The 17,403-nt window shown below is 44.6% G+C and overlaps 1 protein-coding gene across 2 annotated transcripts in view; it reads left to right on the top strand.

Annotated features, from left to right (window-relative positions):
- Positions 1-1,968: 1,968 nt before the first annotated feature.
- LOC109995113 (lysine-specific demethylase 6A-like) overlaps positions 1,969-17,403 on the top strand; it is a 27,208-nt gene continuing 11,773 nt past the window's right edge. Inside the window, exons 1-13 of one of the 2 annotated variants that reach the window (XM_020648719.3) lie at positions 1,969-2,584; positions 2,730-2,793; positions 8,289-8,397; positions 9,093-9,142; positions 9,439-9,497; positions 11,315-11,435; positions 12,107-12,161; positions 12,929-12,963; positions 13,653-13,746; positions 13,975-14,101; positions 14,448-14,546; positions 14,626-14,845; positions 16,462-16,599. In XM_020648719.3, coding sequence (XP_020504375.2) covers positions 2,394-2,584; positions 2,730-2,793; positions 8,289-8,397; positions 9,093-9,142; positions 9,439-9,497; positions 11,315-11,435; positions 12,107-12,161; positions 12,929-12,963; positions 13,653-13,746; positions 13,975-14,101; positions 14,448-14,546; positions 14,626-14,845; positions 16,462-16,599 — 1,362 coding nt within the window. In that variant the 5' untranslated portion in view covers positions 1,969-2,393. The remainder of the gene's footprint in view (positions 2,585-2,729; positions 2,794-8,288; positions 8,398-9,092; positions 9,143-9,438; positions 9,498-11,314; positions 11,436-12,106; positions 12,162-12,928; positions 12,964-13,652; positions 13,747-13,974; positions 14,102-14,447; positions 14,547-14,625; positions 14,846-16,461; positions 16,600-17,403) is intronic. The other variant, XM_065951789.1, reaches the window with a different exon arrangement.

The raw sequence follows: 17,403 nt of genomic DNA, 5'->3' as shown, positions 1-17,403 counted from the left end.
TGGACTGAGATGCTAAATTGATATCCCATGGGCTTTTCTTTACTTGAGGATATCAAATGAGTCACCTTGTTTTGGGACAGGCATCATAAAAAAATAAAAAAAATAAAAACAGGGGGTATATACAGTACAAAATGAATGATGAAGTTAACTGGGGGGAATTGAGAATTGAGACAGTATTTGCAGATAATGACAAGATAAAGTGACAAGTGATGATTAAAGTGACTTGGTATGATAAATAGCAGCAAGTAATGTAAACAGCAGAGAAGAGAGGCAGTGTTGTACCACAGTAATGCAGAGAACGTCCTCAGTTATGCCAGAAAGGATCTTTTAGCTGTGCAAAATAAGGATATGTGTGTGTCTTTTTAACACAGTTTGCCAACCTATCTTGGATGATCTATGTTTGAGTCCGGCTGCTTTGAGTCAGGCATCTAAAAAGCAGGATAGTAAATATTTACAGTCGTAACTTTGGATAGGCTTTGTAAAGAAGTTTAAAGGTGAGTTTTTTTTTCAATTTCCATTCAGAATAATTGAATAATAATAATCATTTCCGCCAGTTAAAAAAATAAAAATGAAAATAATAAAGTCATAGTAATGAGATAAAAAGTCAAAATTATGAGATATAAAGTCATAATAATGAGATATAATGTCAAAATAATGAGATAATTCAAAATAATGAGATAAAAAGTAATAATAATGAGTTAAAAAGTCGAAATTATGAGATAAAAAGTTAAAATAATGAGATAAAAAGTCGTAATAATGAGATAATTCAAAATAATGAGATAAAAAGTCATAATAATGAGATAATTCAAAATAATGAGATAAAAAGTTAAACTAATGAGATAAAAAGTCATAATAATGAGATAAAAAGTCATAATATTTATCTCATTATTATGACTTTATATCTCATCATAATAATGAGATAAAAAGTCGAAATTGAGATATAAAGTTGAAATAATGAGATATAAAGTCATAATAATGAGAAAATTCAAAATAATGAGATAAAAAAGTAATAATAATGAGATATAAAGTCGAAATTGAGATATAAAGTTGAAACAATGAGATAAAAAGTCATAATAATGAGATATAAAGTCAAAATTATGAGATAAAAAGTCACAATTATGAGATATAAAGTCACAATTATGAGATAAAAAGTCACAATTATGAGCTATAAAGTCACAATTATGAGATAAAAAGTCACAATTATGAGATATAAAATAATAATAATGAGATAAAAAGTTAAACTAATGAGATAATTCAAAATAATGAGATAAAAAGTCATAATAATGAGATAATTCAAAATAATGAGATAAAAAGTTAAACTAATGAGATAAAAAGTCATAATAATGAGATAAAAAGTCATAATATTTATCTCATTATTATGACTTTATATCTCATCATAATAATGAGATAAAAAGTCGAAATTGAGATATAAAGTTGAAATAATGAGATATAAAGTCATAATAATGAGAAAATTCAAAATAATGAGATAAAAAAGTAATAATAATGAGATATAAAGTCGAAATTGAGATATAAAGTTGAAACAATGAGATAAAAAGTCATAATAATGAGATATAAAGTCGAAATTGAGATATAAAGTTGAAACAATGAGATAAAAAGTCATAATAATGAGATATAAAGTCGAAATTATGAGATAAAAAGTCACAATTATGAGATATAAAGTCACAATTATGAGATAAAAAGTCACAATTATGAGATATAAAGTCACAATTATGAGATATAAAATAATAATAATGAGATAAAAAGTCAAAACAATGAGACTTTATTATTTTCATTTTCATTTTATTTTTTTACCGGCGGAAATGGGCTTCCATAACAAGTGGTTTGCAAAGGGAGAAAACGAATATTTGAGATAAAGAACGATATAGCAGAGGGAAGTCATACGGTGAGTTTAGGGCACTCCTATTGGCTGCGGCGAAGGAGGGGGGGGGGGAAGAGGGCGTGGCCAGAGCGGCGCGTGGGTTCGCTTGGGTGACACAATTACAACAACTTTTTACCTTCGCGGCCGAAACGCGTTTTATTGTGAAACACTCACATCGTCGGATTAATGCACTCAGCGACGCGCGTTCAAAACAGCGGCACGGAGTTTCACTTTTACGAAGAAAAATGTGACGCTTTAGGAGCTACCCGGAGAGCGCTTCTGTAACCCCCCCCCCCCCACCACCCCCTCTCTCTCTCTCTCTCTCTCTCTCTCTCTCTCCCCCCCCTCCCTCCCCCCCTCCCGAAAGGATTTACTACATCGAATCGCATCTTTTCATCCTGGAAAAAAAAAGTTTTTGATCATTTTATTTACTTCGGTTTTTCCTTTTTTTTTTTGATTCGGCGGAGAAACCCCCCCCCCCCGCTCGGTTCCCCCCTGCGTCGCGATTTTTTCCATGCAATCGTGCGGCGTGTCTGTCGCCGCCGCCGCCGCCGCCGCTGCCTGCGCCGCCGCTCGGAGTCTCGGCTCGGCTTCTTCTGGTGGTGATGAGGGAAAGAAAATGGCGGCGGGAAAAGCGAGTGAAACAGAGGAGGACTTTCCGACACTGACAGCCCAGGAGAGGGACAGTTTGCTCGGGATCGACAGGTTCGGAACAGCGCACCCCCTCCCCCCGTGCACTCACACTCACACACGGATTAAAAAAAAATGTTTTCTCCCCTTACAACGTCGAAAAAATGTCAACCCGAGTGCGAGTGATTCTGAGCCGCCTGTGTTGTCTTCTTGCTTGCAGCTCACTGTTTGGATTTCAGAAGCTTCATGAAGATGGCGCCAGAACGAAGGCCCTGTTAATGAAGGTATCACATCTAACCTGGGTGTCTTTTTTTATTTATTTTAAACACTCTGTGCACTTCTGCTCCACAGGACTCAACAACAAACCTCTCGCTTATCGCGCACGGCTGCGAATTTGCTCTCAAAAAAAAAAGCGAGTCGGAAAGTGGCCCACTCGCCAAGAAGGCCAGCTTAGCCCCCCTCTTTTAGCCACTCAGCTAGCCTCCTGTTTAAGCTACTCTCACCCGACGACCAGCGGAACTATCCCCCCCTCACTAATCGTTACAAACTAGTCGTCTCTCTGCGTATTTAACCAGCTTGTTAACATCTACTTTTGTTGGCTAGGCAACCGCCCTTCCCCGTGCTAGCTTAAAAAAAAAGAAGCTAACCAATGCAAGTGTACCACCAACAACATTACGTCGTCACCGTTTTGTGCGAGACATTAATGGGAATATCAACTTTTTAGGGGAGTTAATGTGGCACAATCGTTGTTTTATTATCACCCCCACTCTCTCTTATAACCGTGCAACCACATAAAGAGCATTATGAGGCTACGACTGTTTCATAATCGTAAGTGGAAGTAGCGTTGCAGCCTTTCGGGGTGCACCAAAATATTCGGCGTACCCAGTTATCTTGTGCCAGCAGCCGCTGGGTGATGTAGGGCCCCCCCCCCCCCCCTTTTTGCAGTGCTATGTGAAGGTTTCTTCGCGTTTTTTTGTTTTGGTGTTGAGGTGGATGAAACACACTCCCGGGACGTGCCGTGGGGTCGTGTGTCGTGAGGAGTGGACGACTTGACAAACGTTACAAGTAATATGGTTTAATGGCTGGCTTGCTCGTCCAAGATGGCGGGACATGGCGGAGGTGACATCGATAGCCATGAAAAGCGGTTTTGCTTGGGAATACATCGGCCACTTTGCTGAAGTGTGTGTGAAGTTTTCCACGTTGTGAAGACGTGTTCCTCCTGTTGTCAGCGTCCTTTTTGTTTACAGTTTAAACCCCCCACCACCACTCTTGCATGTGCATGTGCAAGAAACCTCATGTCACCTGTGACAAAACAACAAAACACCTTTTTTAATGTGTGTTTATCTTGAACTGGGCACGAGAGAGAGAGAGAGAGAATATGAGGTTGACAGCTCGTGGTGTAAGGGCCCCATCCACGATTCTGCTCGCTAGGTGGTGTGGGATACCTAGGAAGGAAGTGTGGCTGCACATCTAGCACTAGCTGCAGACTTCCACTGATGCACTATTTTTTTTTTTCTTCTTCTTCTTCTTCTGGGAAATATGCACTGTGTGTGTGTGTGTGTGTGCAATGCAGTGAAAGTACTGGGGCTTGAATGGGACTGTGCAGCTCTCGTCTTAAAGCAGGACTCGCTCTTTAACATGTGTTACCTGGTCTCACTACATTTCTTTTCTAACGCGTTCGTTGATGCATTTGAAAGTCTCTTGTATTCTGTTTTTGCCCTGCAAATGCTTTAATTGCACTCTTGTTGTAAAAAAAAAAAAAAAAAAAAGTTCAGTTTTGACTCATAATCTGTGAAAATGGTTTACTATTAGACCAGTCAGACAAGCTGTTCTGTGCGTCTTGTCAGCTCTTGCGTCGTCGTTTGTGTCTGTTGGTAGACCGTCCCGTTACAGTCCTGCTCTCGTGTGCTCTCCTACAGATGGTTGTCCAGTCCAGCTAATTCACGGCCTCAGCTGGCTTCATGCGTAGTGTGTTTCGCGGTCAGACGGGGGGCCGAAAGTCTGTTACATCAGGAAGCTTGCGCGGCTTATATCAACGCCAGGTTGAATACAATTGAGAAGTAGTTTCTTGATGACGCAGAACTGGGCCTCGCTAACTATTTAACTCGCATCTCAGATGGTCTTTATTTTAAAAGAATCCGTGAAAAACCTTTCCCCGGGAAAGAGTCTTACTTTTTGTTACCGCATTCTTAATTTCTGCTTGTATCTCACATTTGTTTTGTTACGTCTCGATTCATCCTGTCCTCTGTCTTCATGCCGATAACATTTCTGACACATCTAGGTCACTGTATCGCCACCAGTAACGCGGTAGAAGTGACGTAAACTTGGAATAACCAGACGGAAGATACCGCTTTGAAGTTGAATTCCCTCCTGTAGTTCCTGTTTTCCATGTCATCCCGTTTGCATTATACGCTGGCTTGTTTTGAATGCAGGAAAGGGGGTCTCTGGGTTTAATCCCGGGGGCTGTTTTGGGTGACGTTTGCATATTCTCCTCGTGTATGCATGGATTTCCTTCAGTTCAGGGAGGCCTGCATGTGAAGCATTACGACTGCTCTACAGTGCCCTTGATTAAGTAATTAGCCGGACCTCGAGCTGTGCTTGACTTGTGCTCTGAAAAAGTTCAGCAAGGTCATACGCAGAGGACAGTTATTCCCACAGGGATTAAGAATTTGAATAATAATAGACCATTACGCATGCTGTTTTTTTTACCGGGATTCACACGCGATAGAAATCTATTCATCATGGACAGTCGGATGCTTTTGGTGACGATGATGCGTGGAAGTAAATCATTTCTTTCGGACCTGTCTGGGCTCAGCGTTACCAAACATGTAGGAAGTACAGCGATGACGTCACACAGGGCAGAAATGATGCAAAGACTTCCTTGAAAGCTAACCGCACAAACAGTCCAGTTACACAGCTACCGTTAGAGCGGTCTGTTTTACACAGCTGCATTCGTGAGGAATAATATCCCAACATGCATTGCGATAGTCTGATTTTATCACATGAGATTGGGAAAATGATTGCATGAAAACAAGCCGTACCATTTTAACCCAATAGGATGGAGTGTAATGGTCATGCTTTCACACCATTTATGATCTCGATCAGAAGAAGCTCAAGCGCGATCAGCTCCCCTCAGAGTAATCAGTGCAGGTTTAGAATTAATGTAGGCTTCAGGAGTGATGTGCACATATTGATGTTTGAAGTCTAGGTGGTGAGGTTTTATCTCGTGATGTCTGGAAGGTCAAAAGTTGAACCACGCCAAACACACTTTCAGCAGAGATAATGTGAAAGAAGAGACAATGTAGTCTGTGTGTAGCGATGGGCAATAAAGATAACCCCTGTTATCTCGAACATTGTCGTAAAAAATGTTGCTTCCACCTCCGAAGGGGTCTCTTTCTTCTACTGCTTATTGTTCGTCAGGTGGGATCTTCAGCGTTTGGCCCCCGAACACGTGAAAGGTTATTGTCTCTGATAGATTTTAAAACCATACTTTTGCAGTGGTGGAGTCGGCCTCAATGGCAACATTTTCAGAATCTTGCGTAATGACACCTGACGAGCCAATAAATTCGACCCAGTTTTCAACTCATGCATAGACATGTAACGCCTGATAACGCCATTTGTCTTTGTGGGTAATAGGGTGTCACATTTTTCCAAGTAAATCCGGATAGTCTTGCCTAACATTGAGGAGAACGATTGGGAAAGCTACTGTATTGTTCGTGCATTTACCTGGAATCCATTTTTTCCAACCAGTCATCCATGGAAAATGAGTTTTCATACATTGGTGTTGAATTCATCATTGTGTTGGTGACAGGACCTAATTATTGGTGGGGACATTTCAGCACTTGCGGGGAGGCAGAAAGAGGCGAGTGCCGGGTATCGGTCCTTGTTTATCCAGCGGCGTGTCGATGCTTCTTCTACCTCTGCTGGCTGGGCGCATCACGTCAACACTGCTGACTTGTTAGCTTGTGCGTGTGGTTTTTTTTTCGCGTCGGTGTTTGCGTCGCTGTGCGCGTTGGCATGAACTCAGAGGCTCTGGTGTGCAAATCAGAGAAGGCATATTATCGGATGTACCTGAGATGACCGGCTGAGCATGCTTAAAAAAAAGCATTTTGGAGAGGTCGAGCTAACTTTGCTTCAGTTGTAACTGTTTCGAGTGTTAGGTGTGACATTGACAAAGCTTGTGAGCTACATTTGTGCAGAATCACTGCAGTCATGGAGCAGCTGAGGACACTTCTTACAATTTGTCCCCTTTTCTGCGTTTGTATTTGCACATGTTGCAAAAGAATTTCCATCGTCAGGCTACAGATTACAATCTAAAGTGAATGTGTCATGTTTTTTTTTTGTTTGTGGGCTAATGGGTAACAACAACCCTTCCCACCAAAGGCCAGGGCTATTTTATGTATTTAGGGTTAAAGGTGACTAATAGGATCTCTATAAAAGCTGACATGAGAGGTGGAATATTCCTTGGTTCCTCAGTTTTTCGTTCCCACATGCAGCTGCCTGTCTTTGGCTGTGAATGTGCAGAGCAGCACTCGGCTCTGCAGACCAGCCGAGCTATCTTAGATGTGACGTCAGTGTGGCACCAGAGGGGAGGGCGGGGGGGGGGGGAGCACCAGCGTAGGTCACTCTCGGGGTTTATTTGCCTTCCTGTGGAAAGTGGCATGGACGATATGTGCTCGGTTTCTTTTTACAAGTTGGACAACGTTAGCGGGGCTCGGTGTGTCGACGGCTCCTGAGTTGTGGTAAAGAGAGACCAGCATTTGCACCATGCTCTCTGACGTCGGTGCTGAATATATCTGTGCTTTTTTGGATTTATTTGATCTTTAAGATGTGGATTTAACAAGTGTGTGGTCCAGTGTTCCCTCCCCCCTCAGAGCCTGAGACTTTGGGGTTTACATTTACAACTGATATCATTTCAGCATCATCCACACACTCATCAAACACCGCTGAACTCACCGTGGTAGTTAAAGTCCCTGGCGCTACGTAGTCTGCACATAAAGTCTTCACCAGTATCCAGCTGAGGTTGCACCTCCCGCTCCTTGAGGCAGAGTGCATTAAATTAGGGATGTCCTCAAGTGACCCTTCAGTGAACTCTGCTGTGTTTTTGTTCCCCTCAGCATGCTCGTGTCGCCGCTCTTCATAACGATAAACTATCTTTTCACGGTGACCACCACCGCTCCGCTTCAAACGCCTCCAGAAAACCAAGTGGTGACATCACTGGCACTTCATCGGTGTTGTCTCTGATTTGACCTCAGATATGCTCGACCAGAGAAACTTCTGAGTCCAGTTCTGTCGAGGTTAAAGCTTTACTTAAACCAGTGAAACACTTGCACTGCCCCTTTAACTTCCTACATCCTGTAGTGTGACTCCAGCAGCCGTGTTTGTGTCAATCAGAGAAATCTATATCGAAAGCCCCCAAAGCTAACGTCCTTATCTGCAAACTTCATTCTCGCAAGTAAGACGAGCGCTGATGTTTATCTGCTGAGAGAACGGGAGTCGACTTGGCCCGAATTTTTGGGCGCTGACGTCAACTGTGCTTTGACTTTCAAAAGTTAAAGTGACTTTCTCTCACTTCCCCCCCTCGCTCGATTCCCCTCCTCTGCATAATACAGATAGGGACATTTTTTTTCTTTTCTTTCTCAAGCACAAAGCCTGATTGCAGTTTTAACACACACACACACACACACACACACACACACACACACACACACACACACACACACACACACACACACACACACACACAGCTGAGCCAATTTGTTTTTGTCTTCTCCCCCAGGCTGTCCGCTGCTACGACTCGCTCATCCTTAAGGCCGAGGGCAAAGTGGAGCCTGAGGTATTCTGCCAGCTCGGCCACTTCAACCTCCTCTTGGAGGATTACCCAAAAGGTGAGCGACCTCTCCTCTTCACCTACACTCAAGAAGTGCTTTGTAGAGTCATCGTGGGGTTTTTGTTGTCGTCACATGGTCACTCTTTCAGTTTGTGGATTGATCCAGCTGGCAGCCGAAAGACGGGCTGTGGTGTTTTGTATGTAACTTTTCAGTGTGTGCGCCTGATCGGAGATTGACTAAAAGTGTCTGTTTTGATCAACAACAGGCTCTGAAATGTGCTTCAAGTACCAGATACTATCACTTAAAGCACTGCAGTAAAAAAGAGCCCTAATTTATCCAGATAAGATCCTTATCTGTTGGTTAAGCCACCAGACTCCATTGACAAAAACGCTGAATGTGCCGGTTTATCTTTGCTTTGACTGCTTGGTTTGTGTACCAAACTGTGTGTTGCTGTGTCACGTGGTCTGGCAGCTAGCTTTTTAATCACCATAGCAACACAAGAAAACAAGCAGGGTCACAGGCGGATGCCGCGTTAGCGAGGCAACTCCCGTGTTGTGCAAGGTAAAATCGACCTTTTTCGTGGATGCAGTTCTGTGGCTTTGAAGAGCGTTACGAGGCGGCCCCAAGTTTGATCAGGACGTTCACTTGACGTCCATACGGCGTAGACAAGCTGACGACTAACGAACTGTTTCTCACCGCTACCGTCGTATTGGACAAAAATAAACTCAGCTTCCCTCTCCTTTCATTGACAGCATTATCGGCATACCAGAGGTACTACAGTTTACAGTCAGACTACTGGAAGGTAAGACAAACACACACACAGGCACACACGTACGTGATGCTCTTTCACACACATTCACTTGCTCATACAGGAAGTCTGTATGACTTTGGGGTCAGATTCTGTAGTGAAATGTGGTTTCCTTGTTGTTGTTGGAGTCATTTCTAGTGTCTCACATGATCAGCTGGTAACATGCAATGTTTTTTTTCAAGGTTTTTCTGATGACCTAACTGCACAGATGTAGAGTACACAGTTTAATGATTACATTTACCTTTGAGGCTGTGTCATAACGCCCTTTCTCTCCCCCCCCCCCCCCTCAGAATGCTGCCTTTCTGTACGGCCTGGGAATGGTCTACTTCCACTATAATGCCTTTCAGTGGTGAGTACAAACTGTCATCACGTCATAACAGCTTCTCCTCTCTTGAACGACAAGTCTTCAACCTTCTTTGAACACACAGTCAAAAAGGGGGCGTTCTTGTTTTGAAGGTTTTTGGATGAGTATGTTGTCCTGACATCATTTGTGTACAGGAGTCACCAGCTAACCTAGGCAAGCATGACTTCAGAGTGTGAGACTGTGCAAGCTGTGATTCAAACCAGGAACCTTCTTGCTGTGCGGCTACAACAATGCAGCCATGTTTTCCCAAAATGTCCCGCTATTTAGCAAGTCTTTAAAATATGAGTTATGAAAATCTATTTACGAGACTTCAACCACACTGTCTGAGATAAAGGGGTTTTTAGGCTGGACTATTTCTTGGCTGAGGGCGGCTGCCTTTCAAACAGCCAGAGACTGACGAGTCAGAGTTGTTTGCAAACATTTCAAAAGATGGAGACGTTGTAGCTGAACAAGATCAGAAGTACGCACTCTCAGAATCCACATTTTATTTATGTCAGGGAGAACCTGCATACTTAAGGAATAGCTGAACTAATTGCTCCAGTGTTTTCAGTTTGATTGCGATCAAAGCGAACGCAGATCAAAGAAAGATTCAAAAGATCGCTCAACCGTTCTCAGACCTTCTGTGGCTGTCGAGTCCGACCGGCATCACACGGCTCATCTGTAGTCTGTGTATGTTTTTCTGTTTGTTGATAACAGCTGGAGAGAGAGAGAAAAAAAAAAAGTGCTCGTGAGTAATGCTGTCTCATGACGTTTCCATGGTAACAACACTGCCGAAGAGTACTTAGTTCTGACTGAATTACCAAGAGGAGTGCAAGCATCAGCAAAAAAACAAACAAAAAAAAAAAAAAAACACGGCTTTTTGTTCTCCAGAGCTGCAGGAAAACTCAAGTCAGGAGGAAAGTCGATCAGCTCGCTTGACTGCTGTGAAACACAAGACAACAAAGGAGCTATAAGTAAATAGAAATAGCGTCTGCTGCAGACTTAAGCGCCGTTCAGACAGGACGCGGCGTGTGCTGCGGAGTAGGGCGCAGAGCGGCAACCGAGCAAAATGCAACAGCGCACGTTACTAGCTACTTTTTTTTGATTCACGGTATGTTTTAATCCAATCCACTTTTCAGTAGAAAAGCTCAGATTTTTCTTCTGCTGAGGAGGCGAGCAGCACAGAGGGAGACGGGTGTGTGGTCATGACATCCTCAGGGATGTAAGGGAGTTTAGGCTCGTCCAGGAAGTGCAGCTCGGCACCGAGAACATCACAAGCGTCACACATCTCTGCTGCAGTTTTAAACACACCTGGCACCCCCAAACCTTTTTATTACAAACTAGAGATTTCTCTCCGATGTCCCGCTCGGGCTGTAAACTCGAGCTCAGGCTTTGTTGTGATCCCTCCTATCACAGAGCGCTGCGCCCAAGTGTGAAGTGTTTAAACTGACACGAAGCGCAAGAACAACAAGCGAGACCTTGAGATGCGCTCTGCTCATTAACGTATGCGTCCTATCTGATAGGCCGTTGCGTTTAGCTGCAGCTTTGACAACAAGGAGTCGATGACAAACGAGGTGCTTCCTCAGCTGCTGTGGGAGGGGAGCGTCTTTTTGGTGTTCAGCGCAAGACGGCACCGAGCGGCAATGTCTCACCAACAGAATGTACAGCACCTGAGGTCAATAAAAGATGGCCGTTCAGTTTAGTCCCCAGGAAAAGAAACCGCACAAGGTCGATATGTTGCTTCTGCTAAATCAGTGTTGTTGTTTTTTTTAATTTCGCCTCGTTCCTCCGTGCTTTATCTTACTCTACTTTTGTCTCCGCAGGGCGATCAAAGCATTCCAGGAGGTGCTGTACATTGACCCGGGCTTCTCCCGCGCCAAGGAGATCCACTTACGTCTGGGTCTCATGTTCAAAGTCAACACAGACTACGAGTCAAGCCTAAAGGTAGGTCCAACTCAACACTGAGCACACAGTAACAGCCATGAAGTCTGAGGGGTTTTTTAAGGGGTCAGTTCTTGAAGCCCCGACGATGGCGATGTGTTGTTTTTAATCTTGGGCTTCAACGACAAAAAACATGCCCTGACACACCAAGGAGGTCGTCAGCCATCAGTCCGCCCTGGTTTTTGAGGTGTGTCCAGCTCTGGGGGCGGTTGGTGAGAGGAATCACTCTGATTGGCTGTTTAGCTTAGTGAATCAGAAGAAGAAAAACGGAAGTGACAAAAGCAATTAAACGACTTTTTACAAGATATTATTCTCAATTAGAAGTACAAGTGGTGAGAGACAGCTTCTCGTATCATAGCAACGGTTTATACATCAGCATTCTTCTCCGTCCTCTTCACCCTTTTTTATGTCGATTACAGACTACCGCCGCCTGCTGGCATGGAGAGTTATTTCCTCTCAATTATGCGCAGAACGTGCGTGGTGGTTGGCCGTCGGCTGTAGTCTTTGCGGTGTGTTCAAGTGTAACTTTTTGGCTTGGTGTGTTGGGGCAGACCCCCCCCCCCCCCCACGTCTTACATACCAGATTTAACATTAGGGAGAAGACTAGAAAAGTAAAAAAATGGATTCATGTTTGTGCCATTTACTGATTTTCACAATTTTTTTTTTTCTTGCAGCATTTTCAGCTGGCTTTGATTGACTCCAACCCCTGCACTTTGTCCAAAGCTGAAAGTAAGCCCCCCCCCCCTCATTGTGTATATCACTCACTCATTCACCTGTAATCCCGTTACCTTGATGTATTGACTGATTAGAAACCTGAGAGGTTTTCTTCATTTCTTTCTATCCTGCACTGTCACAACGTTTGATCCCCGAGACGTAGAAGTCTCCTGCATCTCCTCAGCCTGTAAAAAATAAATAATAATCAGGGGAGTAGTGTTCTCTCTCTCCTGTGCAGCGTGTTAGATTATGTTCTTCTGCCTGGGTTCAGCTTGGATAGAGCACCAGCATTATTTGATATGCCGCTGCCATCTCATCTCTCCCGCCCCGGCACCTGTTACCTTGACGACAGTAATATCCATTTTTTAAGCCCGGGCGCCTCGCTGTTTGCCTTTTCCTCATTGTGTCCCCCCCCTCCACCCCCCCCTTTTCGTTCCTGCTCTCACTCTCTCACACACACATAGCAAGGGCAGCCCCCGTCTTTCTTCCCCTCCTCTCCTCTCTCTCTCTCCCTCCATCTGCTGAGAGTCACTCAGGCAGCTTAGATCAGACACTGCAGCGCTCCAGACAAAGGAAGGTGCCGCCAGGAGCACAGCTACCTATCTGTTCTGTTCCACTCAGTGTGGACGGGCAACCTTGGGCTCTCTGACGCCCATTTATTGACACGGCAGCACTACTTTTGGAAAGACTTATGAGGACGACTAACTCTCAGGAAGGGTAGGAAACCTTTCTGAAACACTCCTAATTATGCATCTCTTTTTTTTTTTTGTTTCTCTCCACAGTTCAGTTCCACATTGCTCATTTGTATGAGATTCAGGTAAGTGCTGGCTCTTTGATTTAACTAGTTTTCAAGGACACATTGGTTAGCTTTTTGTCATTCGTCTGCGTGATGAAGAAGAAGTGTTTCATGTGGATTCGATGTGGAAAATCGAGGGCTGTCATTGTCAAAATCAGCGCGTCTAAATATGGGGGGGCAGCCGGATTTATTTGTATTTCCAACCAGGTGCTGACAAATTGAGGAGGGAGTCCGAGTGGGTGGCGCGCAGGGAGGGGTAGGAGATTACTCTGAGTCGATGGACGGGGTTGCCACGGAAACAAGAAAAGTCTTGCCTCCGTCTCCCCCGCCTTCCTCTTTTGTATGCTGGTGGTTTCTCTCTCTTTATGCCGGCTTCAGTGGGGAAGTACAGTAGCTCCGGGAGCACTTCACGACTGATGTGTTTTTGTGCCTCGTCAGAGCACGACGCCACAGCGACAGTCGAGCTTAGGAGGCCATTAAGCAGCAAATCTTTGGAAGTGTGACTAAATATGGAGGAGGGAGGGAGGGAGGGATAGGAAATGTGCGTCTCTGGAATTCCTGTTTGGGTTTTTGAAAACACCAGACATGCTGCTTTAACATGCCCCCCCCCCCCCCCCCTCCCCCTCCTATCTACTTTGATTTCACTTCCTTTGTACACTCCTTCTCCCTCTCTCTGACCTTCTTACGCCCCTTCCTCTTTTCATATCCAGAAGAGATACCGGGCTGCCAAGGAGGCATACGAGACCCTCCTGCAGACGGAGGATCTTCCTGCACAGGTGAAGGCCACTACCCTGCAGCAGCTAGGTAAGAGTGTGCACGTTTGATGGGCTTTGCTGTAGATTTCAGATACAGTTGTATTCAGCTGATATTTATGTAAAGATGATGCAACACCTATTTGTTCCCAATGCATTTTGCACCATTTCTTATGCAATCATAGGAACACTAGTCTTTGCAGAACTGTGGAGATGGAAGTTCATTTTTATGCAAAAGCAATGCCTAATGGATGCGTCTGATGTTCCCCCCCCCTCCCAGGCTGGATGCATCACACAGTGGAGCAGCTCGGGGACAGAGCCAGCAGGGACAGCTATGCCATCCAGTGTCTGCAGAAATCTCTGGAGGCCGACCCAAACTCCGGACAGTCCTGGTACTTCCTTGGCAGGTACGTCCCACAACGTCGGTTGAAGGCGTTCTTCTGTCATCGTACACCACGTGGAATATGATCGGATTACTGTCTGAATTTCCAGAATGATGCTACTACATCTTGAAAACTAAAAAAACTAAAAAAATAAATAAAAGAGCGGACGACATGCTCACAAGGAATGTGTTAACTCAGAAGTCATTTGCGTAGAGAATGAAGTCAATACTGGAGTTCCCTGTGCGATTAAGTAATCGGGGGAAGTTTACAGAATATGTTCAACAAGTTTGGAAAGCCTTCAGGAGCGCCCTCTGTGGGCAAGGCCTGATGAAAGTGAAGAGTGTTTTCTGTGTCTGTCTCCCGCCTTCAGGTGCTACTCTAGTATTGGGAAGGTCCAGGACGCCTTCATCTCCTATCGGCAATCCATAGACAAATCAGAGGCCAGTGCAGATACCTGGTGCTCTATAGGGTAAGGTGTTTGTATTCCCTTTTTAATAGTGTGAGTAAGATGGACATTTCACTTAATCCCGCCCCTTTTTTTTTCCCAGGGTGCTGTACCAGCAGCAGAACCAGCCCATGGACGCCCTGCAGGCCTACATCTGCGCCGTGCAGCTGGACCACAGCCACGCCGCCGCCTGGATGGACCTGGGCACGCTTTATGAGTCGTGCAACCAGCCGCACGACGCCATCAAGTGCTACATAAACGCCACACGCAGCAAGGGCTGCACCAACACGCCGGCGCTGACCCACCGCATCAAATGCCTGCAGGTGGGTGCAGCGAGGAACTTACAGAGTCTAATGTTTGGATGCATTCATCCTTTTTTTTATTTTTTATTTTTTTTTATGGAGAGCAGTGCACAGAACTTTAAATACAGTTCTTCAACAACAGCAGTGTTTCACAGGTGTGGTGCACCTGTAGAGTTGGGCTCAAATAGAAGAAGAATGAAGCTTAAAGATTGATGAGAAGTGGGGCTGTTTAGTAGATAAGTGTTTAGAGATGATCGGTGAACATTGCTCTGCATACTGAAAAAAAAACACAAGTCGTCATTTCTTGAATCTGCTGGCGGCCGTTTATTCATTTTACGGGCTCCACAGGTCACTATTTGGCTAATCTGTTGACTTGTACTATTTTAACAGAGCTCAGTGTGACGCCTGGGAAACCCAGACGAACAAACAAACAGGCTCAGAAATGTGACAGGATTTAAAAAGCACATCGGGATCAGTTTGGGACATCCCTAATTGAAGCTCCTGGCTGCCTTCTTTTTGTTTGGGGGTATTGTTTATGCTGCTCTGCGGTTCACTCCAAAGCCGTTTGGTGCAGCTGGTGTGCGCTGAGGACAAAGAGGAGGAAATAGTAACAGCGCTACCGCTATCTCAGGACACGCCCACTCTGTCGGGACCTTAACTGGGGATTTCATTATTTTCAAACCTGGGACCTTTTTGAATACATTTAGCCACTAATATGCACACACACAAAAAAAAAAACACAAGACATGCACCGTGTGAAAGTTAGGGCCGTTTCACGTTGCACTGCAAAAGCGCAAAAGGCACACCACACACACCACTGCTACACCTCGTCAGCTCTCATGTTACACGTTCCCCACATTACGCCTCTGTTCCTACCTCTGATGTGGGATGCCAACGTTTCCTGTCACGTTTGAGGGTTTTTCAGAGAGATGAATGGAGCTCAGCTGTGAAGTAAACTATCTTAGCGGCATTAGATTGATGCGACACATCAGACAAACATCGGCTTCTACCACATGATTTGCAGCGGGGCCGATATTGGCCAACAGAGACGATAACGCCGGATGCCGACGTTGACCAATACATCACAACAACAGTACAGCTTTTGCAGCCAGAAAACATAAGGGCCCAGGTTGAAATTAATCAGTTTCCTCTTTAACAATACGGAACAGGAAAGGATAAATATGGAAGATCAGAGAGAGAGAGAGATCAGGCTCAGTATTGCCCTTTATCTCGCATGTTATTTTAATTCATCTCAAGCAAATGTTGTTGTTTTTTTCCCCTTTACATATGCATGAAGGAACGTCACCTGTCCACTGGTTCTGTTAGCGTCAAGTCCTGGCATTAAGACAAGCTCAGCTGCTTGTTTTAATGGAACTGTGTTTTACTGTTGCTGCTGAATGTCAATCAGAAAAAGTGATATCCTCCTTGTGTGTGTGTGTGGTTGGTTCTGTACGTGACGATAGCCAGCCCAAAGACACAAGTGGTGTTATATGCTCTTTACCATTGCTGATCATTTCCTTGTTTTGAGATCATCGTTTTTTTTTTTTTTTTACCTTCCAAAAAAGAAAAAAAAAAAAACCTTGTCTTTATTATTTTTGTTTTTTTGTTTTTTCACGTCGTTTTCCATTCCCCTATAGGCTCAGTTGAGTAATCCCCAGCTCAGTAGCCTTCAGGGTAAAAGTAAAATGCTCCCTCTTATTGAGGAGGCATGGAGTCTGCCAATCCCAGCTGAGCTAACCTCCAGGCAGGGAGGCCTGAGCAGTGCACCACAGCAGGTGAGACACCAGATAGATACACCTCCCGCCTCCCTCCCCTCCCCCTCCTCCCCCACCCCCCCCACCCCGAGTGCTCACTCAGACACACAAACACTGTAATCGTAACACGCAGACACACCTGCAGGCCGACGCATACGCATGCACTGTTGTACGTACTGACTGATGGGTAACACTTGAGCTTAACTCCGCCCGCCCCCCCCCCCCCCACCCACGCCGTGTGCAGAGTTCACAAAAAGTAGTCCCTGTGAAAAGTTGAACACGGTCGCACTCCCATTGGAGACCCTTTTTTTTTTAATTTGATTTTTTATTAAAACATGAATCAGTTATTCTCCATTTGCCTCATGTCATGGCCGCTTTCTCTATTCCTGCTCTTTCGGATGAGGAGGGGTCCAGCCAAGTGTTACCCACTCCTTCACTCCCTTTCCTTTCTCCACAGCACAGTCGTCACTCGGCTTCACCCATCATGCTCCCTTCACCAAAACAAAACAACAACAAAGCACTTGTGCTGGCTTTTTTTTGGTTAATTCCCATTCAATTTCTCCTACTTTTAATCCTCATTTTAATCTAATGTGGTATTCAGGATTACCCCCCCCCCCCTCCCACACACACACACACACACATGCTTGACAGGCCTGGATTGTTATTAAAACTGTCTGACAACATTATGTAAAGGATCCCTGCAGTGACTGTGACCTTTTTTGTTAAGGTAGCACTTCTATTGATCCTTCCATGAAGGTGATATCCTCCAGCCACAAACAGCTGTCACATCTGGTATAACTACCACCAGACCGCCATTGATTAAAA

This window comes from Labrus bergylta, chromosome 24, assembly GCF_963930695.1.
Source record: "Labrus bergylta chromosome 24, fLabBer1.1, whole genome shotgun sequence".
Lineage (NCBI taxonomy): Eukaryota > Metazoa > Chordata > Actinopteri > Labriformes > Labridae > Labrus > Labrus bergylta.
This window is presented reverse-complemented; position numbering and strand designations above follow the sequence as displayed.